The sequence below is a fragment of the Notothenia rossii genome (genome assembly GCF_949606895.1).
Source record: "Notothenia rossii genome assembly, chromosome: 6".
NCBI classification, from domain to species: domain Eukaryota; kingdom Metazoa; phylum Chordata; class Actinopteri; order Perciformes; family Nototheniidae; genus Notothenia; species Notothenia rossii.
In genome coordinates, this window is record NC_136909.1 from 77,474,406 (window position 1) to 77,497,694 (window position 23,289).

The following is a 23,289-nucleotide window of genomic DNA, read 5'->3' on the forward strand; positions in this document are numbered from 1 at the left end:
TAGGCTACATGCAATCTACCAGAGGTTATGCCATGTAGTTTAAACAGTTAAAACGTTTAATTAACGAACAATATTTTTTTAATGAAATTAATACATACAGAAAGACAAAATAAGAAATAAATTCATAAATCATTAGGTTACTAAACATGTTTTTTAATATGTATGGCCAGTATTACATGACGAAAAAATATTAGCTATTTCATACATATTGTCATGCATTTTATGTTTTATTGGCTCACCATTAATAATCATAATTTTTCCACATCTTATCTCCATCAGCACCATCCTCCTGTAATTTCTTATGAGAAAATCCATCTTATTGGACGACAGGGCAGGGCTGAGGAGTCAGGTGATGCAGCGGCAGCTACTCTCTCTATTTGCTGTATTTGTAGGGAAATCACTGGCCTCTCAACCCGGATGCTGTGCCACTACTATCGATAATTTTGCCCAGTGCGCAGCGCTGTAGGCAGAGCAAGGAGGCGGAAATATTTCAGTACCCTTGAAGCGGACAGCGCTCCCGGGATCCGCACGCTTTCTGAACACCGGGCTCCTCATCCAAGCCCGGCGAGCAGGCAGGACCATATTCATACCGGGGTTAGGGGACGGTGCAGCGGTCACGGTAAAGCTCTTGCAACATCGTGACAGTTGCACGCTGCTGTAGTGGGAGGGTGAGAGAAAGGGAGGAAGAGAGAGAGAAGGGGAGCATCAATACAGAGAGAGATGGCGGAGTGCGGGCGGAAGGCGCTGTCTCTCCTGGAAGCGGCCCGCTCCCGGTACGAGAGCCTGCAGATATCCGACGATGTGTTCGGGGAGTCCGGGGATGACAGCAGCGACAATCCCTTCTACAGCACCTCCGGGGACTCCGACTCCGACAACTACATAGCCGAGGTGGGTGAGGAGGACCAGCAGCAGCCGCAACACCACCACCACCACCACCAGAAACGGGGCGATAAGGAGGGCAGTGGACACCGTGGGGGGTCCGGAGGGGGCGGCGGTCCCCCGGGCGCCCTGTCCCGTAGTCAGGCGGAGGAGGAAGGCTGGACGGAGACTCTGCAGGATGTCACGGTGCCGCCTTTCAAAGAGACATATGGTGAGACATGATGCATGACAACACGAATAGGGTAATGTGCAGATTAATTGTGTGTGATGGAGAGACAGGACATTTCTGTGGCCATTGTGCCAAAACAGCACACAAAAGGCTATTGCTTTGGAACAACTGGACGCTTGTTTCATTTTCGGTGTGTGTGTGTGTGCGTGCATCCTAGTGAGTGACAGTAAGAGAAGCATGACTCTGCATCGTTAATTGATGTATCAGGTTAATAACTACCGCTTAGCCTTTGATACCTCACCCCTTGGTGCTGAGGTTCACATGCTGTCCTGTGTGAGGGCGTGTTCATGTTTCTGGGCAGGGAGACATGCTGTTTAGTTCAGAGAATCAGCATGATGTCTCTCCTGGTTGTACACATATACGGTATGAACACACATTGCATAATGAATAGTGTAATGAAGGCCTATGTATGCAGATGCACAAATTATGGCATCAAGTTAGTTAACAGAACTCATAACTATATTAACATTAGTCACAAGGCACTCCAAGTTTGGTTGCACACTTTTTGCTTTGTCTGTGTGTCTCATTCTGTCTTTGTGATAAGCATTCTGTTTAAACCCCAATGCTAGCCAACATGTATCAAACTGACTGTCTCTTTCTCAGAACAGTTTTTATCCATTTATCTATCACTTACACTATACAATATGTATCAGAGAATGGGGGGTGTTGGTGTAGAGTGCAGTGCCTTCTGTCAGGCTTTGCTTGGATTTGCGCCCTACACTTCTGCCTCATGTGAAGCATTAGCAATGGGTGTAAAGGGCACGGCCATCCAATATCCACTGTGACATGTTGCACTGTGGCACCATTGGAGGTGAATCAGCATATGGCTGTAGCAGATATGGACCAAGCTCCATTTTAGCTCATAGAAACACACATTGCAGCATTCATGTAAAATGTATAGAAGCACATATTTGACTGTAGTTAAAATGGTGAGGAAACCACAGAAAATCATGCAAATTGGTTGTATGCAAACATTTGTTTTTGCAAGCTGTTTTAATGCAAAAGGAAAATATATGCAGGCTCAGGCTTAACATTGAAAATAAAAGACCTGATATATGATCAAGGCATCAGATAAAAGTAGTAAACTATTGTGTTTACTGTTGTTATGTGTCCCAAATTGAGGTGGTGTTATTGGCCTGTCCCGGATAGCAGGATTACCGGACAGGACACCAAACAAAACCCAGAACAGCTCTGTTTTCAGCCAGCCTGGTTATCCATCTAACTTCAGTAATCCTGCTTTGCGAGACAGGGCAGATATAGAGTGGTTTATATTTCAATACCAAAATAATCCAAACAAAATTTAGATGAGTTTGGGCACCAAAAAGGGTAATTGGGCGAGGCTTTAGGATTATCTGTACTGACTCATCCAGCTCTATCCTGCTTTGTTGACCTATGCTTGCGAAGCAGCAGGTGTGTCCGTCTGCTTTGTACAGCCTGGTCTGTTTTTTAAGGATACAGTTTGTGTCTGTTTGCACAAGGCCTGTGTGGGTGTGGTCTCGCCATCCTGCATCAGGGTGGAGATGATAAAGAGCTGCCTCCCTGGATAGAAGCAGGACAGCAACGGAGCAATCTCACTTCAGACCTCAAGTTACCAAGAGCTTGCTCTGATTTTATCGGCTGTAGCAGTAACGACAGATTGCATCTTGAGCATCGGCATATCAACATAAAAATGCTTCTCTGATTTTAATGGCATGGGATGGTAAGCTGCTTAAGCTAGATGAGGTTTTCCCCTAAGGTGGATTCAGTGACATGTTTATCACATGTCTGGATTTCTCTGTCTAGCTGTCGGCCCACCCTTTTCTCACCTGCCTGTCTGCTTCCCTGTCCATTTCTCTGTCTGTGTCTTTGTCTCACTGTCTGGCTGAGACAGTGCTGACACAGTCCCAGTGCTAATGTGACAGCTCCCCTCCTTAAACACTGTGCACCCCGTACATAAATCATCAGCAACCGTCAGAAAGCATCCAGTCAACTTCTTACGAACTGGAAGTGGATATGGTTTGTTTACAGTAAAGCAGCTCCTCCTTGGTTTTTAACCAGCAGCAATGTCTATAAGCCGGCTGAGTTATTTTTCGCTTGCATACAAATGTGGTTCGCTCAAGGTCAGGTTTATAGGTGAGGTGTTTTGTTCATCTCAGCGAGAGACTGTTGCCCCTGAGAGTTTGAAGCAAAGGCCCAAGCCAAGGATTATGAAGCATACTTCCACATCTCAGATGATATAATAATTTATCCTGATGTTCGAGGGAATTAAAGAGCTATTTATTAAATCACTTTGCTGGGCATGTCTAATAGATGACTGGTACTCTCCATATGTCAGTTTCTCTGCATGGCTGCATATTTCCGTCTGTGTGTCCTGTTTGCCTGTTGCCTTGTACCATGGCAGAGTCACTTTGAAAAAATATGTACACAGACAAACACAGTGAAGGTTGCATATATAAAAATAGAAGTCTTGTCAGGTATATTTACTTGCTGTTTGACAAGAAGGCTCTGACACTACAACACACATTCATCCAAATATTCACAGAACAAAAAAGATTAAAACCAATAAATAAGACACACATTGAGTCAAAAAACATGCTGAAATGAAATAATAAATAAAAAAATGTTTATAATAATAAATACCCATAGATGGAATGAAAACACTAAATGAGGTAATATCACTTATTTTCATAGGGATGTGTTGACTTACATTTGAATTGTATTGTGTTAAGCACAAATTAAAGAAATGACAAAAGGTAAAGAAAATAAAGGGGAAACAAAATCAAAATCAGATGTTCATGTTTGCATTGTCTATATCAAATTCACATATAACTAACAGCTTTGTACCGTACAGTATGTTACTGGAGAAATCATAATAAGTGCGAACAACAAGAGCCATCTGGGCATCTTTTTAAGGCTTTTGAAAAAATAAACAATCATCTATTTAATTTCAGGATTTTGTTGAGTTATTTCGTCCCAAATGCTGACTCTTAAATCCTCATAGTAGTGTTTGTACGACAGAACAACTGAAATGATCACATTGCATTACTACACTACACTTTTTTCTGATGCACAGCAACAGAATACAGATATTTTTACAATCCAAATATAACATACATTTTATTGACATAAAAATATTACTATTTTTATCTGCTTGCATTTCAGTATGGCCATAGCTGGGATTCGTCTGAGAAAATAATTAGAAATGGCTTTCAAATCCATGTGGTCTTTCTGTAATTTTCGCTAGCTTAAAACATGTTTCGTCTGCAGGAAGGGTTTATCTACTAAACACATTAATCTCTCATTCTCAAATCCATGGCTATAAAGGCTCTACCAGGCAGACGTGTGTCCCTTAGCAAATAGAAATACTACAACAGCTGATCATCATGAGGGATTACTTGGGTTTGTAGGTGCAACGTAGCAGGAGTTGTGTAATGTGGGAAATTGATATATCGAACCTTTCTATCTGCAGAGACATTAGCTAATATTAGTCTGAAAGAAGGAATATGTAAGTGTTTGATTTCCGTTTAATCAGCATGATGTAGGTTAACTCAGCTGGTAGATCTACAGAGGAACAGATTAAAACTGTCCATTATCGTACAAAATAATGAGTTCTTCCTCAGTTTGTATTTTTGAGGTGAGTCACTGTGCATCGGTTGGCCTTACATCTGAATGTCTGATGTTTTCGATGGAGGAGTGGCTTGCTTAGGGGAAGTCATGCTGGATTTTTCATACAGCTTTCAAGTCTAATGGAATGCAAATGAGAGGATTTCAACCCACGTGGCCCACCACTCCTGCTGTCTCTGCCTCAGCATAGCATCAGCTCTGGGTGTGCTTTGCTTGTTTCCTCTTCTTGTCCTCCTCCACATGTTGTTTAAACAATTAAGGTGTAAACCCTGCACACATTATCTTTAACTCAACATTAGAAGTCTGAAGGCATCGTGATTGTGGTTGTAATCGCTCAGGAAAGGAGAGACGATGGATAGAGAAAACTTGTTCTACGCTGTTCAGGGATAATGAGATCCTTTCCTCTCACGGATCTAACAAACAATCAGAGCAAAAACCTAGCAGGTAAATTGCTTTTAAATGGGAGGTAAACGCCACCTTCCCTCAGTAAACTAGTGAATTAGAATATGAAAGTACTTGTTAGAAAAGTTACTTTCAAATATTTCAATTGTTAACCCATTACTTTAGGCAAGTAACTGTTTCTATAACTATAAGATAAATTAATTCATTATTTGTTTATCCATCAATTTAAGCTAACCTTTCACAAAATATTCATTACCTCAACCTTACAATATACCCCTTAATTTAAGATCACCAGTTTCCCTGTTTATTACTTGAAAGTCTGCTATGTTAGATGCATTCATCTTTTTAAAAAAAAGCTGTTTAAACAAACCTTTATCGTCAGCTGATGCTTTACTGACAGTATGACTTCAGATCTCTTTCATTCATGGCACCCTCCTGACCCGACTAACAGATCAGAGCATGATTTTGACTCACTGTGTGACATAACAATAAAGCAGCGAGACACTGAAACCTTCGACAAGCGTAGAAACGCCACGCTGAGACACAGATCACAGTGTGGCGGCTGTCATGTTGTGTAAATGATCTAACTGCTGCCCTGGGCGCGTGACATTCAAACCAAATACTTCTGTGGCTGATTCATCAGAAAGCACAGCGATTCTTTGTGAAAGTTGTATTTTAAGACTTTTTATACGATGTAAGTCTACCTTATTAATGGATGTTTCCTCCGTATTCTTTTCTAATTAAGTGACATTGGCAAGAAACAGTTTGTATGCTTCCCTCACAGCATATATAGTGACAGCTCAACAAAATCTAATTTTGTGTGTCAAAAGATAAACATTTTATTGAGTCAGTCTCTAAGGCATTGTGCCAAAGGTTGAAAACTAGGATTAAGTGACAGTTGTGTCTGTGAGTAAGCCCATATGGGAATCTCTCTCTATCAATCTGTCTGTTTTCATATCATCATTTCCCCCCCTTGCTGTCCTGATACAGGCCCTGCTCAGAAGATGACGTCCAGCGCCACAGCCCTGGACTTCTTCCAGCTCTTCGTCCCAGATAACTGCATCCAGAACATGGTCACCCAGACCAACATGTATGCCAAGAAGTTCCAGGAGCGCTTCGGCTCAGACGAGGGCTGGCGTCCCGTCACAACCCAGGAGATGAAGGCCTTCCTGGGCTTCGTCACCTCCACCAGTGTGCAGCGCTGCGAGTCTGTGCTCAGCATCTGGAGCTCGGGCTTCTTCAGCAACCAGAGCATCGCCCTGAAGATGAGCCAGGCGCGCTTTGAGAAGATCCTCAAGTATTTCCACATTGTGGCTTTCCGGCCGTCACAGGGGAGCAACCAGGGCCTGTACAAGATCCAGCCCTTCCTGGACTCGCTGCAGCAGTCCTTCAGCTGCACCTTCAGACCCTCACAGACACAGGTGCGTGCTCTCTCCCTCAGGACTGCTTCTCTCTAAGCATTGCATATACGCTGGACAGCTAGGTGCTATTTTGTGCATATATTTACATATATCTTTCCTCGTACTGATTCTCTGTTCCATACCTTTTTTTACATTTTATTAGTGAACACCAAACTGATTTAACAGCACAGTTGACATTAAGCTTTATACCTTTCCTTTTTAATTTCTCATTAAGTATTCAAAGAAATATGAGGAAACATCCAGAGGTCATCTTCAGCAGACAAAATGTTCAGACACATTTTTAAGTCTAAATATTAGCCACACATTGTGAGATCACTGTTTTCTTGTTAGCAACACATGATGTACCCCTCAGGTATATGTATATACATGTGCATGCACTGAATTGTAATATAGTAGCTTAGGAGTTCCCTAATTTGCTTGTGAAATAAAAAGGCAAAAGGAAATGTGCTCCCCATGTAGAGCAACCAGGTAGCTCCTGCAAAGAGGCGCAGTTTGAAACCCTGAACAAAGCCTGTGTATAAGTGTAGGCAGTCATTTTTAACTTTAGGCCTCACTGTTTTCAGTTGCACTGTTTGCATCAGTCACATTAATGCAACTGGGCCAGTGGAGCGCCAGCCTTGCTACGTACTCTATTTTGGGTGGGATGGATTTCTTTTCAGTTCCTACTTTTCTTTCTCCTCTGGATGAAAAGCAGCGCTACAGTTTTGAAACGAGCGGCGAACAAACAACCTGATTGAAGTGTTATCTCATCAATCAAACCCATATCCTTTCCACAAAGAGAGACACAAGCAATCATCAGCCTTGTTAACTTCAACCTGAAGAAAACAAGCTTAAATGTGTGTAATTAAAAGATTGTGTTGTGGCAGTTCACAGAAGGAAAGGCATGCATAGCATATTATTTCCTCCTAAATTAGTAATTATAGTTTGACTTAGCAGTGACTCATGTGGTTGGTTGTCATAAAAGTCAAGACACAGCGTTGAGAGCTTTCTCTTTCGGGTTATTCTTCCATGAAGATAACAAATACAAATCACCTGACATCTTCGGGATTTGGTTAGGAGGAGGGCACACGGGTCGGCTATTTGTACATCCAATTGGATCTTATGCCACCCCTGCCCCTGCTGGTCAAATGTAATGAATTGCTGGGAAGGAGTTGATTAATTCCCTTTCTGCTGGATAAGTGCTATAACATCATCTTCATTATGAAAGATGATGCCGGTTCTGTGATGCATTCGGAAATACAGGCTCTTAGCCACTCAGCAAAGACCATCCTCGTATCACATCCACATCTCATTGAACAATGAATATTTTTGTTAACAATAATGAGTTTATATTCAATTTGAAGTAATTAAGGGGTTTCACTTTAACGCTCTCTATCCATTTGGGTCTAAAAACAACTCGATTGAAAGGAATCCGGGCAGACTGTTTGTCAGAGAGCGTGTGCGTAAGCAGTTAGGGGGTGCATGTGTATCTAGGCCAGTTTGTGTTATCTGTTGGGTTCCTGTGCCAGGGGCAGAAAGAGGGCCCAGATAGTGAAAATGGCAGAATAAAACTCTTGCTTCCCAGACGATTGAAAAGTAATCTGCTCATGTAGTGACTGACACAGAAGGAATGGAAGAAGATAATGTCATGATTTGTGTTTGATCCGCTGTTTGTGTTCTTAATGAATCATCTTCACAAAATAGTGTAAAATGGACACTACAATTTCCAAAATTGTCACATCTATTACCAACTGTCCAAAACCAACCAATATTTAGGTTGATTTTATTGAAGAAAACAAACAAATATTTACAATTTAGAAGCTGGAACAATAGATTTGGGTGCATTTTAACTAAATAACAAAGACCATTTAGATTATTATCATTTTAGCTGTACAATTCTGTTGATCAACTTCAGAATTGCATCGACAAATCAATTCAGCTCCATTCTTTAAAAATGACAAGAACTATGCAGGATATTTATCTACATGTGAGTTATTGTGACCTGGATTTATCTGCCACAAAGCATTATTCAACATTGTGTGCGTGTGTATGTGTGTGAATATGAGTGATCGACATTGGTGCTGAATATTAGCATGTTATGTCAGATTATTTTGACATCGATGGAAAAAGGATGCTTTTCTGCATCAGTCTGGCAGTTTTGCAGTTGCTGAGATAATCTGTTGACACTGCTTTGTATTGATTTGCAAGTGTAAAATCTTTGTTGTAGATATCCACTGCTAGACAGCTAGTGATCGGATAGATCAATATCCCTCCTTTCTGTGTCCAATAAGGATCAGTGAACCTGTGCAAATGATTTACCAGCAGCATTAATGTGTAAATGTAACCACCTTGTTTTCATCGGTTAGGATTCGGTGTAGAGGAATATCTGGGCACCAAGAGAAGCTAGTGCAGTAGCAACAGGATGAGATCATTCTTAATAGGCCATTATGGTTTGGGTGATGTCATCCATCAAGTGGCTAGATAGCCTCGTTCATTTTTCCATTGTAAAAAGCCATTACTCCATATTTGAATTGGAAATGAGTTGTCGCTCTTTGTCCTGGCGCAGGAGACAGCTGTTGGTCACTGCTCGCTTTAGCTTTAGTCAAATTCTGTCGGTGTGGGAGGAGGGAGACACTGGAGGAAGGGAGAGCCGAGAGACATTTAAAATGCAAATATTTGTTTGTGTGTGTCTTTGGGAAATATTTGGCCAGGATTTATGTTTACTGCGCAAGTGTAATCATCCAAGATATTGTTTGGTTTTGTGGGAGTGTTCTGTTTTGGTGTGTTTGGATTTGTGAATGTGTGCCAGTGTCTAACACTTTAATCCCCGTTGAAAAATGTCTCCTCATTATTTGGTCTGACCCATCCCAATTCGTCAAGAGACAGTGAGCTCGTATTGCACTATTCCACTATTCCACTTTTCTTTCTTTTTTCTCACTTTTTTTAAAACTATTTTTCTTTTTTGTATTACTTTTAATATAATATACTTTAATATTGTTTTAATATTGTCTGCTTATCTGTATTATTGTGTTGCATTGTTGGAGAAGCCTGTGACCTAAGATTTTCAACGACATAATTACTCTGTAGCTATGTTAGCTTGACAATAAAGAACCTTGAACCTTGAGCAGACCAAGGACATAATTCATCAAGAGGAAGACAGCACAGTTCACCCTACTTTTAAAATGTACTTCTACCGACATCATTATCGATTGTATTGATGACTACAACAGAAAATATCTGCAGTAACTTCAGGAACAACAAACCAAATGACAAATATTATTTTCATTCGCAGTTTCTAAGGGAAGTATCTTTTTATTATTTGAGAAGTAAATAAAGGAAGTGATTTAGAAAAAAGTTTTTAATGATGTTCTCTTCATTACAATTACTGCTTGTTTTAAAGGTGGAAGATGAACATGTATATCGTTAAATGTTGATGTCTCCGTTGTATTTGTATGTGTTTATGTTTATTTGTATCTGATTCCACTTGCACCATGTTTAGCCAACAGAACAACCACTCATTGCTTCTTTGAGAGTCTTTTTCCCTGAAGCTATGTCTTTAGATTTATTTTTCAATTTGTTTGAAGCTAGAATACTCAAGAGCAGACCTTAAAAATACTGTCTTCACTTTATGTTGTTCTTAAGTAGTAATGGAAAGAAAGATGTAGTCAGACAAACAGAAAAGAACACTGAAGCGGATTAAATATGCAAAGTTAAAGACAAAGCAACGAATAAAGCAATAAAAACAAATGAAAGCCATTCTTCTAAAGGGATCTTGCAGACGGTTCTGCTCAGTTTTGTCCGCGTTTTGCTGCCAAGGACATTGTTTTTTCTCTCAGTATTGCACCCAAACACATAAAAGACTTGTGAAGCGTTTTGATTGGCTGCCTTCTCTCTCTCTAACACTCGCTGTTATCTTACATCATGCACAACCTCGCTATTATGCCTCACACAAAACACGTTTTATCCATCTCAAGGCCAGCTATTTTTCAAGAGACACATCGTGTACTTTACTTCTGACTTGGTTATATAAAGATCAGGACAAACACATGTAACATTTCCTCTGTGTGTTTCCAGGTACTTCATGAGCCGTTGATAGACGAGGATCCGGTGTTCATCACCACCTGTACGGAAAGAGAGCTGAGGAAGAGGAAGAAGAGGAAGTTCAGCCTCTGGGTTCGACAGTGTACCTCCACCGGATTCATCTGTCAGGTAGCAGCAAACACTATTCATTCAGTGTACTCATCCTTCACAAAACGGAAAAGTTTAAAGTCCGATTTGAGTGTAATAAGATCGAAGTGGGAGAAGTTTGTGAGTTTGCTTTGAGGGTATTTTACAGTGGTGCTTTCAAAACTCATGGTAGAAATATTTTGTATCAGAAATGAAAGAAAAAATCTGAAGTCAAAAAGGCTTTTTCGAAAACATCTTTGATCGTAACCAAAATTCTAATCTTATTCCCAGGTTGTCTCTGTTTCATCATTTTACATTCAGCCAATTATTTGCCTTCACTAGAAAGAATTAAATTACTTTTCAGAATTTCAATGAGAACATTTGCAAGCATGAAAGGCAAGGTTTGATTTTTTTTTTAAATGATCAAACTCTGCTAGAAGTGAGAAATGCCTTCTGGGCAAAAGTATTGGTTGTCAGATTTTTCTCTTGGTGTTTTAGATTTTGGTAGCTTCTGGCTCAGGATTACATCTGTGTTACATCTCAGGCAGGGCTGCTCTGCTCACTAACAACCTTGTCTTTACCGCAACCTGCCAGTCCTACGCCGCTCGCTTATGTAACACAGCCATTAACTGAGGCCAGAGACACAGGAGGACTGACAGACCTGGCCATTACAGAGGAAGAAAACACAACAATTTCCTAATTGGTGACAAATGATGGAGACAACCTGCTAACGGAGCCTGAGCTTGTGAAACACGATGCCCGGCCAGACTGCATGTGATAGCACACATTTTTCCGCAAATGCAGGTTGTTAAAGGGACTTTTCTCAATATACAAGCATCCACACACATAAGTTTGCACCGCTAAGAGGATGTTCACTTACAAAACACCTTTTCCTCCAGTGGTTTCTAGCTATAAAAGCAAGACTTTTTCAATTTGAAATACATTTCAAGTTTATATGAATCTATGATGAGGCCTTGGCAGTCTAAGTTGGTCACATCATGCGGTTCTCTTATCAAGTTGAAGATTTTTAGAAAAGAAATCCTATATGTCTGTGTTAATCTCTTGGTACAGGATATTTGTCTCCCTAAAAGTGTTTAAAACATTTGAATTTCTCATCTTGTGTCAAGGTCATTGATGCCTGGTTTGAATTAAAGATTCACATTTTAATTAAGTGTCACAGAATGAAGACTTTGAAATGTCGCAATGGGAACAGATTTCTGAATCTTTCAGTGAGCAGTAAACAGTAATCCATTAATTTGTATGAAACTTGTATAAGATCAGGAGAATAATTTAGCCTTCCTTGTTCAGGTTTGAGAATGACAATGACAAACTTTACTCGGCTTTTAGAGGAATCTGGCAGAAAAACAGCAATACAATAATACATCATTGTAAAAAAAAAAAAGGCTTTTCACTGCAGAGGATTATAAATAGAAAAACCAGGCACCAGACGACGCTGCAGGAGAAGTACTTCTTTAGTCTGGATGTGGTCCAGAACCACATTAGTGTAGAGAGGACCAAACAAGAGCAGAATTTAAATGTTTCCTTTTACATTTTGTATTATCATTCCTTTATATCAAGTAAAATAAAACAATTTATAATATTTCTTGTAATCCCAAATCCACTGTGTAAAACATGCATAAGCATCACAGAAGCCCATAACCCATGATCCCATCATTTGAACAAATAAGCATTAACATTCACACTGGCTGTGGGTTTGGCCGTCACTCAGTCTTTACCAGTCCGTTGATGTGTGTCTGCACTGAGATCTTCCCTCTTTAAATGAATTGTGTCGAGAGAGAAAAAAATCCAAGAAATAAAACGAGTTAATGGAGTGAATCAATGAGATTCCATTAGCCAGTGAACCACACAGGAACACTAACACACACACATATAAAGACACACACACACACACACACTGAGCACTTAGTGTAATAGCTAAAGGCTCGACGTAGATGCTGGCTAATCAGGCTAATGCTGTTCCACTCGTCGTGAACAACTGCAGGAATATGAGTTCAAGAAGGACACTGGACTGTGGATGGACATTTGTTTGTGTATTTGACATTGACTTTCTTTGGAAGCCAATGTTTATTTGGAGGTCTTTTAAGGCATCAGTGTGTTGAGCTGAGAAGTACTGTTCAGTCTGCCTTGGTCCAGAGCAACATATCACAACAACGTCTGGCCATATTGTCATGAAATATTCATATTCACAGCTCCAGTGGGCACTCTTAAAATAGTTCTGCCATCCTCTTACAGTTTGGAGATAGTTTGGGAATCTTTCACATGTTAAGGCTTAGCTTTCAGTATCGAAACCGTATTGGACAGAATACAGAAGATATTAGTTTAGCTTTAACACATTCATGTTCTCCACAGGATCCGAATATATACATTAATCAAATTATTTATAAATAAAATTCCCCAGAGAAACCCCACAATAAAGGAAGAGCAACTGAGCTTTCCTTCTGCACCAACATCTGGCAAAAATGTGATTATTTTATTTATTGTTGCCTTTATGAGAGCATAACACATAGAGAGATAACAGAAAATTGCTGGGAGAAAGGAAGGGGGATTTGCATGCATCACTCCGGACTCAAATAGGCATGCAATTCATGGTTGCTGCCTTAAAGGAGAAATTCTGGCATATTTCAAACTGCATATTTACCATACATTTTGTATTATTATGAACCATCCCCAATGCAGTTTTGAGTCCAAATAGATATTTTTCCAGCAAAATCTTCTGTTTTCTCCGGTGCAACCAGAGAATGCATATTTGTCTTTTTTGCTGGATTTTTAAAGAAATGTGAACATGTTGTATTTGTTGTTACATCACACATTGTAAAATCAAACAGGAGCTTTGCAGAGAGTGAAGAATTATAGCTGCAGATCTTTCTCATCAAGAGGAAATAAAAATGGTGCTTAAAACTGAGGTAAAGATTGCTGGTTCTATATCTGTTTAATGGACGTGTGGTCTCTCTCTGCCCACGCTGCAGATCTCAGTGCATCTGAAGGAAGGCACAGACTGTCTTGCCACCTTGAAGAATAAGCCTCAGCTTCACAGCCTGGTGGCCAAGCAGCTCTGCCAGAACATCTCTGGCAAGAACACCATCATCTTCACAGGGCCGTCCATCACCAGCCTCGGACTCTTCACCGAATTCAGCAAACAAGGTACACAAACAAATGATAACATCAGAAATCTGTTGCTCTGTCTTTGTAATACTGTTTAAATAAAACACCTTTTGTTTTTCTAACTTCCTTCTCCTCTTCTGTCATCTCTCAACCTCTACCTTTTTCTGCTTTGGTGCACAGAGTGTAGTCGATCTCCCGATACTACCTTAATACTTTGTTTGTTTGTCTTTAGTCGTGTTGTTGTGACAAAAGCGTCAACCATTTAAAGGTGGGGTAGGTAATTTTGGAGAAACCAGCTCGAGTGCGCTAGAATTTGAAAATACACAGCCGTAAAAAATCTGCCACTTCCTTACAGAGCCCCTCCTCCAACACACACGAACGCCCACATGACCAATGAGGGCACGAGATAAGTTTGTGCACAGATGGAAGGCTGACAGGCAGGTAGGCCATCCAGTTACTTTAGCCGGGCCGCCTCAGATGATTGGTCGTGCTTTTTACTACGGCTTCCCCAGATGACATTTTTTTATGGATTTTTTGTCAAAGCACTTCAGATATTCATTGCTATCGGGATGTTAAGAGCATTCCATGGAATATAACAACAAGTGTATCTTGAGCCGGTTTCTCAAACTTACCTACCCCACCTTTAAGAGAAGACAGACTGTTGCATTTCCCTTTCAAACTTGACTTCACAGCACTAAAGAATGCAGTCAGAATGATTCACTTTTTGTCTACATCCGTCCTTGTGCCCCAAGTGAAACATCTTAATCACATGGGGAGTGTGTAAAAGCACAAGCATGACTCATATGGCAATGCAAACATACGCTAGTAGACCGTATTGTATTTGTCTGTCATGTTATGCTTTTGTTTTAGAGCTTGGGACCTAAACGTTTCTAAATCTTTTAAGAAAGATGCTTGACATTGTAAAGAACAGGCATTATGTCTACATGTAATTCCTAAGAAACAATCCAAGCAATTTGCCACTCTTCTGATTTCATTGATCATTTGTACTTCTTTTAAGAATAATCCATCTTGACGACTGAATCTTAAATTTAGGGACTTGCCGGGATGGATGTTTTTTTTCTTTGCACGATTAACCATCCTGCTGCTGTAGACTGTTAATTGTCTTTTTACGTGCAATAGATCAAGGGAGATTAAGCTAGAAGTACTTTGCATTTTCATAGCTACAAAATAAATCAATAAAAAGCAGAAACTTTAATAAGACACCATTTACTGTATAACACCTGACAACAAGAACTTCTGAATCCAAACAGGCTTTTTTGTCTTTCTGTTACTTAATATACAGGACACATAGTTATGGAGCAAATTGCGATATTTCATGCTGATAATGTATCTTTGAAGATTGTTTCCACAGAGCTCTGATTTTCATGCTCATTATACCAAAGGCACATTTTATGAAGACGTTATAATCCTGTTATGGTTAGGGCGAGTCACATTTAGATACTCTTCAGTGACCCTTATTGTAATAATAGCAGATACGGGACAATGTCAACATGCCATAAAAGGATAAAAATGACTGAACAGGGGAGGAAGAGAAAAAATAATTAACATAACAGATGTGACTCTTTTGACGATATCATCAGGTCAAGTTTTTACATTCCCGTTATCACAAATGCTCCTTCGCTAAACAATTAGAGACGAGCCATTTTAAACTCAGTTGGGCAGAGCCGCAGTACGCCAAGAAAAGAAAAAACAAGTTAAAAGATAAAATCAATATTTGTCTTCATAATTAGCTACCATGAGAATGTGATGGTGCTTTATATTCTCACATTCAGCCAAAAATCTGTCATGAGCTTTTGAAGGCATTGTCCGCCATTTTGTCTTTTTTCCATCCTGGATTTATGAGCAGAGTTAATCATCTCTAAAGCACTTACTCTGGGCACACGCACACATACAAACATGTACTGTACGGATACAAATCTTACTCCAAATTGAGATCATTAACTAATCAGCAGCACTGAGCCACATGATTGTTCTGCCACTGCTCATCCATGTAAGAAATGAACAAATTGAATGGGTGGAAAGACAAAAGACGAGGGAAGGACAGAGGCCGTATGAAAATAAGAGAGTACAGCTGTGAGAGAGATAAGCTCTCCTAGTTGTGGTTCAACTCAACAAATACTCATATCTGAGAATCTGCAATTGCCAAGAAGTATCCAAATAACTGCTGATTATCTCTCCTTCATCTACCCAATTGATTAATGGACTATTGTTTCAGTTAAGGATGAACACTTTTTATCATTGATGTTACTAGGGCAACTAACAATTATATTACTTGAATTTCTTCCACCGAATTGTTGCTTATTTTTTTAATTAGTCGATGACAATTTGGTCTTCAAATATCACAAACTAGTCTAAGAAAAAAAATGGCCATTTCAATTTCTGAAAGTCCAAGTTGACATGTTCAGATATCTTGTTTTGCCCGACCAAAAATTCAAAGAATATGTATTTTTATATCATGGAAAAATTATAAAAGAAAACAACAATTTGAGAAGTTGAAATCAGGAATTATTTGCAATCCTTAGGAAAATAATATCAAATGATGAACTAATCATCCAAATAAATAATTTAGATGTTTACCGACTCATGGGTTAATTTACTAACCATTTAATCTTAAATTGGTGTTGTATTCATACTAAATAAGTACCTTCGTGCAGATGTTAAGATGTCTTTGCGCTGATCCCTCTCCAGATATCTACTGCTGTGGCCTGCTGAGCACCAGGAAGAGCGACTGCACAGGTCTACCACAGAACATGTTGGTGTGCAGCTCCACGCCAGCGCAGCGCGGCCAATCACGAGTCATGATGAAGGGCAGCATGTCGCTGATCAGCTGGTACAACAAGGGACACTTCAGGTTCCTCACCAACGCTTATCCCCCAACAAAACAAGGTAAACTGCTCTCCTGCACCCAACTGAACTAAAGGTGTATGTGTCTCATTGAATCATCAATATTTAAAGGCTTTTAGTTCTGACAGGAGACATACAATATGCATTAGTGCACAAGTTTTTCAGTGAAAATAAGCTTACCGTCAGCTCTGGATGTTACCATCAGGTGAAATTGGCAAATGCTTAAGTATTCATTTCAGGGAAAATCAATGAGAGCTTCTAATCCATGATAATCCATTTCCAGGGGCGGAAGGATCATGATATTCTCTCATTTCTAATCCACCCTTGTTGGAAGCGTTTTGTTCGGTCTTAAACTCAGTTGAAAGGCTGCAATGGAAGGCAAGCCCCAGATCAATTAAACTGTTATTATCTATGATTGATTTCCCCCCCTCTGTGTGTGTGTGTGTGGGGGGGGGGGGGGGGGGGGGGGGTGCAAGTGATGTTGACTCTGTACTAAAAAGGAGAACTAAATGAGTTTCCAATACAATCAATAAGGCTTATAAATAAAATTGTTTTCTTCTTATGACACACATTACATTATAACAGTTACCACTGCAAATTAAAAAAAATTATCCTACGTTAACCATGGCAAGAGTAAAACAAATTGACTGTTAGATTTTCATCATATGATTTATGTCTTAACGTGAATCCTAAGCTCAGTCAGATACACACAGATGCTTCAGCAAGCGTGTTGTTTAAAACTAAAGTCTGGATTTAGTTCACGGCTATCTTAACTAGGTGATGAGATATGAGAATAAAGTATATTCTGCAACTCCAACGTGAATTTCTTGCCCCAATTCTCCTTTGGAAGGGATTTTGCCAGACAGTTATGGTCAAGGAGGTAAATTAGAGAAGAGTCTCACCATAATAGTGGGTCATTATACTATTCGGGTACAACACTTGCACCGTAAAATCTGACCCCAGAACAGCTGATATGTTTTCCTTGGTAAAAAATCTGAAGCAAACACCAATAACAGTGGAGCATTCAATCATGTAGGAAATGTTATTAGTTATACACGTGTAACCACTAACATTATTAATGGCTACATTTACATTTACATGTCCCCATTATCGTGCACGCTGGCTCACTGTCACGGCTTACTGCGACTCAAATGGAACGGAGCCATTGTTAATGTTATTAGCTTCCCCTGTGCGTATCCTGCTGTGAATAAGACCCATTACTGAGTCAACAAAGCAGCCCTGCAGGGAGCAGAGGATGAATGAACCCTTTCCCTCTCCCCTTCAGTTGGCCCCATAGTCTTAAGAAAACGAGTCTGCTCAGTGGATCTGCTGTCTGTGTCTCACTTCTCATTTTGTGCTGTGTTTGTTTGTGGCAGGTATCATCATTAAGAGGAAAAGTGGGGAGATCACTTGTCCCCTGGCTGTTGAGGCCTTTGCGGCGCACCTCAGCTACATCTGCAAATATGACGACAAGTACAGCAAGTATGTGCAGCGTAGCAAGTTGATTCATGATGTTAATGTGTGTAATATTTTACCTGCTTTCTTGCCTAAATCAATCCTATGTTAGACGGAACAGGACGTACTTCCCTTAAAGCAACATACTGTTGTATATCCTTACCTGTTCTGTTCTGACCATTGGCTTAAGGTGACCAAGGTGACTCTCAACGTAGAGAAATATGCTGTATTTGAATGAAAATGTGTTGGTTGTTACCTCATAACAATTTATTTAATTTGAGCTCAATTAGTTGATTGACCATACTTGATTTTGACAATCAATACATCGATTAAGATAGGTTTCAAGCAAAAAAATACTGTTCAACTTTTTTGATGATTTGCTGCTTTTTCTCAATTTTTCCTTTGCATTTTTGGCATTGAAGGATATCAGAAATTGTCATTTTCGGTATTTCGGGAATGTCATTGCAACACAATAGATTTAGCTTTGAACTGACAATACTCAGTTACCTAAATAGCTCTTTTGCCAGTGTTACAGTACATTTATTTAATTTCACAAAACACAAAGTAAAAACTCTGTATCCTACAAGGTTTTGCCCTGCTTGTAATCAGCCGCATATTGAGGTCTTTATTGATAAGGATTGACTTGCCATTATCATGTTTTCTTGACACTTGTTCAGCAAAAATATATATTTTCCTCCCACAGGTACTTATCTTTCATAAGCCTAACAAGACCTGGCAGCAGGTGTTCTGGTTGAGCATCAGCATCGCCATCAACAACGCGTACATCCTCTACAAGATGTCCGACGCCTACACGGTTAAACGCTACAGCCAGAGCGCAGTTCGGAGAGAGACTGGTCAGGGGAGCTGCTGGATTTAGACGACTGCTCTCACCACACAGTGAGGAGGAGGACGGCAGCAACAGAAACACACACACACTAACACACACTTACACTTCATAACAGTTGTACAGACTCTGCAGTCTGTGTTTATGTGATAATACTGAAGCAGTGCCAAGTCTACGTCTCTCTTCTACTAGTTGTTTTCGGTGGTACTGTAAATATTCATTAACACACAGCTGCACTGTACACAGAATAATGAGCCATGGACATTACACATAACTCAACTGCAACTTTAACCACACAAATGTACTAAGGATGTGTCACCAGGAGCTATTTCACAAGCAGAGATGCAGACGGGAACAATGAAGGAGCAATTCAACCTTAAATGATGTCAGCTTCCAGTTTTTACTCTTATCAAAGAGTGAAGGCTCAAACATGAACTTGTCAGGCTAAAAGGCTTCATGTATCTCAATGTAAACTCTGCAAAAAAACACCTGTGATTGTGAAACATGAGCTTAGTAAACCAGGACTATAGTGTGTTCACACACTGCATGCATAAAGAATCTGGATTGTGATGTTTTCTTGTTTGGTGTGAAAATGATTTCTGCTGGAGGTGGGTTGGATTTTGTTTTGGTTGTGTGTGTGTGTGTGTGTGTGTGTGTGTATGTATTTAGCAAGTGGAACTGCCATTTGTGTGCTCGACGTTGAGCCTGAGGATGTACATGTACGGCTATTGTGACCCAGATGTGTCGTGTTGCTGCATACTGTACTCGCTAGAGGAAGACTGTCAGGTGACGTAAAGCCACACACAGCAGTGTAAATACCCTCTTGCTTAAAACAAGCCTAAACGTTTTTAAAAATAGATTTTATTTGGATATATTTTAAAGAACTTTAAAGAAATTAAAGAAATGTTGCATATATATGTATGATGTTCAATATCTTCGACTCAAAGGCAACGATTACAGTTTGGGAAGAACAAAAACATTCTTAGGTTTTATTTATTAAGAGTTTAGCACTTAAACTCTCAACTAGTCTGTTGTTCCTGTGGTCTTATCAGATTTGACTGACAACATAAAGTAATATTGATAAATCCTGATGGATGCTCTAAAATACGTTACTCCACCTACTTCAAACCAGTGAGAAGAGCACGAATACAAATATCAAACTTCTTTTGTAAAAAGAAACGTGTTCCAACTGCCACACCTGTAATCTACTTCTGAATCAACACTTTCTAAGACAGACAAACTCTAATTGGTCTGTTTAATTACCCAAGTAGTTAACTGTGCTTTGCGTGGTACAACAAGCTCAAAATCGCCTTGATTTGATGTTATATAAGCCAGTGTTGCTAAGCAACAAGTACAATCTTGCCGAATGGGCAGAGCTTTGGACAAAAATTGGTTGGCAAGATTTGTTTACAGGAAGAAAAAACCCAAACCCAAATAGCTGGTGGTTTACAGGCTGTCCCAAAAAAAACAAATCTTAATGTCAATAGAAGACTATGTGTGCCCTAATCTCATCAGGAAGTCCAGAAAGTAACACATGAATTTAGAACTGGATCGATGTTATTTATCATAACAATTGCAAGAAAATCGAAATCTTGTTTATTATTTATGTTTTTGAGGAATTATCTTATGTCTCCATCAGAAGTAGAAGCAAGGAAACATTTATTTCTTCAAGCAACCCATTTCTTACCTAGTCACAGATTTACACCTGCTGATTTACGTCCAGCCAATGGAAGTGTGAGTGGAGAGGCGAGCGTTTATTATCTGATTAAATTGCACTTACTGTCTTCGGATCATATACCACACTGCTGTCTGTAGCTTTAATGAGTTATCCGCAGTCCACTGTGCTTTATTCAACGTGTCATGCAGTACACATGTTATTGCAGTGCTGGCATCGCGCTGTGAAGATTTTAGCTGAGGGGTTTTGATGTGTGCTTGCTTAATGAGCATGGTTCGATGTGTGAATAGATATAACAGTGAGATAATGGTGGCAGGCTCATGCACTTTCCAATCACAGTCGTGCACTTTGAGGAGAGTTGTATAGCAACATGTTTACTAGATAATCCTTTTACTTTTGAACCCTGTGGTAGTATCCACCACTCTAAAAATAATTGATTGATAAGTTCTGTAAATATACATAGATAAATGGAGTATATTAAAAAAAAAGTAGGCAAGACTGAAGATTAATGACTATAACCAAAACAGAAACGTTTCCACTTTAGATCTAGAGTACAAGGTGAAGTATGTATGTGTATATTTTGTTTACAAATTATTGCACTGAGTGTTTGTCCATTATCACTCTGTCACTGAGACTCAAGATTGTGATTTTTTTAACTTTTTCACTAATCCAAAGCATTGTTGTTGTCATTGTTGCTCTTGTGTCTTATCACTGTTCACCTAACACTAACACTGTCACCCCCCCGTCCTGTCCTGTGTCAACCGTGGTTTTATGAGGTGAACGTCCACAAATTACACAGATGTTTAAAAATGGATGAGATCGTATTATTGAAATGAAGAACAGTTGTTACTGCAATTTTAGAAACACCTCTTGCCTGTGAGACTGCAAATGTCCTTTGTTTGTGAATAAAGGAAAACTCCACACTGCCGAAAAAATCTTAAATCAGTTTAAAAGAGTAACTTAATACCTGGGTGAATATTTGTAGAATTAGATAGCTCTCTTCCGCAAAACAACTCTTTAATGGTATTTTTCATATTCCCAATAACAAACGTGATATTTCGCAAAGAATTTGTCAAAAGTAACTTCAGTGATATTAAATATAAGAATTGTTTTGACTTATTTAATATCAATAATCGCTAAGATCTAAAATCCATGAAATAAATAGCAGAGGAACTAATTTCTCCATCGAGACTAACCTGGAGAGGCCTTGTTGCTATTTGTGTTCCGAGTGAGATGCATAGGTGCCATAACTGCAGACAACACAAGAATATTAAAATGCAGCTCCTCAAAGCAAATAAACCTGAACTGCGTCACAAAATGGTGAGGCACATATAACTTTCAACAGTATCCTAGGGTGATTTTTTTCCTTCAGAGTGTGTCAAAAGTATATCGAAATTGGACATAAGCAGGTGTCACATACACACCCTATGAATGCCAGGATTTTAGTCCTTATATCGCTCGGCTCAGACCACAAATGAGAGGAGATCATGCACCAGGGATTTTGCAAGGCCATGGTTACTTTGCAACAGTGTGAGAGGGTAGTATTGAAGTTTTTCTGCCAGGATGGAAACATCGTTATCACCCCAACTGCAGACCGAGCTGAGCAGCTTTGTGTTGCCTCCCTTTTTATCCCCTATCATAAAAGAAAGGCAGAGGATCCTCCTCTATGATGCTTTAGCTAATTTAGCTCAAAAAAGGGTTGTGTTTGAGCAGAAATAGATTAAAAAAACATGGCTTCATTTTAAATCCTCAGGTTGAACTCTGAAGTGATTATTCTCTGCAGCTGGCTCTATTGATCAGTCTTGAATCAGATATTTCTGTAGTGCCTTTTCTGCTCATTGTTCCCTCATTGCAGTGTTGTATTAAATTATGTTAATTTGAATGATAAGAAGAGATTTGATTTTTAAAACATGTAACATGGTTAAATCCTGTCCTGCATGGTGTAACAAATAGAAACTAGAGAGAAGAAACACCTTCACAGTAGAGTTTTAGTAGTTGAACATGTGTTATGGAGCCCTATGCCCTTGTACTATAGCTGTAAAGTTTCCATTCAAGTAATATTTCACATTTCCACATAAACAGTGCCACTGGAGTCAACACTGCATCCTTTGTTATGAGCTTTGAATGTATCTCACAGACATACATCATTTTTAAATACCTTGTCTTTGTGCAATGGATAAATGTACCTCTCGATAAAAAGCTAAATGATTTTTTTTTGCGTTAACCACGGAGTTCAATTTAATAGAATAGGTGTTGAGCCCCCCTACAGTCAGAACATCAAATCGACAAATATGGCCTTGAAACTAATTATAACCAACAATACAAAAGCTAAATTAAATGTCACTTTGAAATGTCTTGCTACAACAGTGTGGACCTTTTCTCTCCATTGTCTACCTTTTCACAAATAGCAGAGGTGTCTGATCTCTCATAGCAACTGCTATAACATAAATATTTGTTTTGTCCGACCAATGACGATCCCTAAATCAAGAAGATGCCATGAAATAAACCACCCTCATTGTCAGTTGATCTGTGGTAAAGAAATGCATTGTTGTATAAGATGTATGCGGTTCTGTGTGTTTAAGTGTGAATCCTCCGTACAGTCTGTCTGTGCTTATATCCCGTGAGTGAGACAGTTGTCATAAGAGTG

The 23,289-nt window shown here is 39.5% G+C and overlaps 1 protein-coding gene across 1 annotated transcript; it reads left to right on the forward strand.

Annotated features, from left to right (window-relative positions):
* Positions 1-226: 226 nt before the first annotated feature.
* On the forward strand, positions 227-22,592 carry pgbd5 (piggyBac transposable element derived 5). Its single transcript, XM_079686119.1, is given in 9 exon segments — positions 227-1,090; positions 6,104-6,534; positions 10,588-10,722; positions 13,668-13,842; positions 16,513-16,710; positions 18,045-18,154; positions 18,830-18,952; positions 18,954-18,983; positions 18,985-22,592. Coding segments are annotated over 9 exon segments (1,650 nt in total). The 5' UTR covers positions 227-720; the 3' UTR covers positions 19,063-22,592.
* Positions 22,593-23,289: the final 697 nt, after the last annotated feature.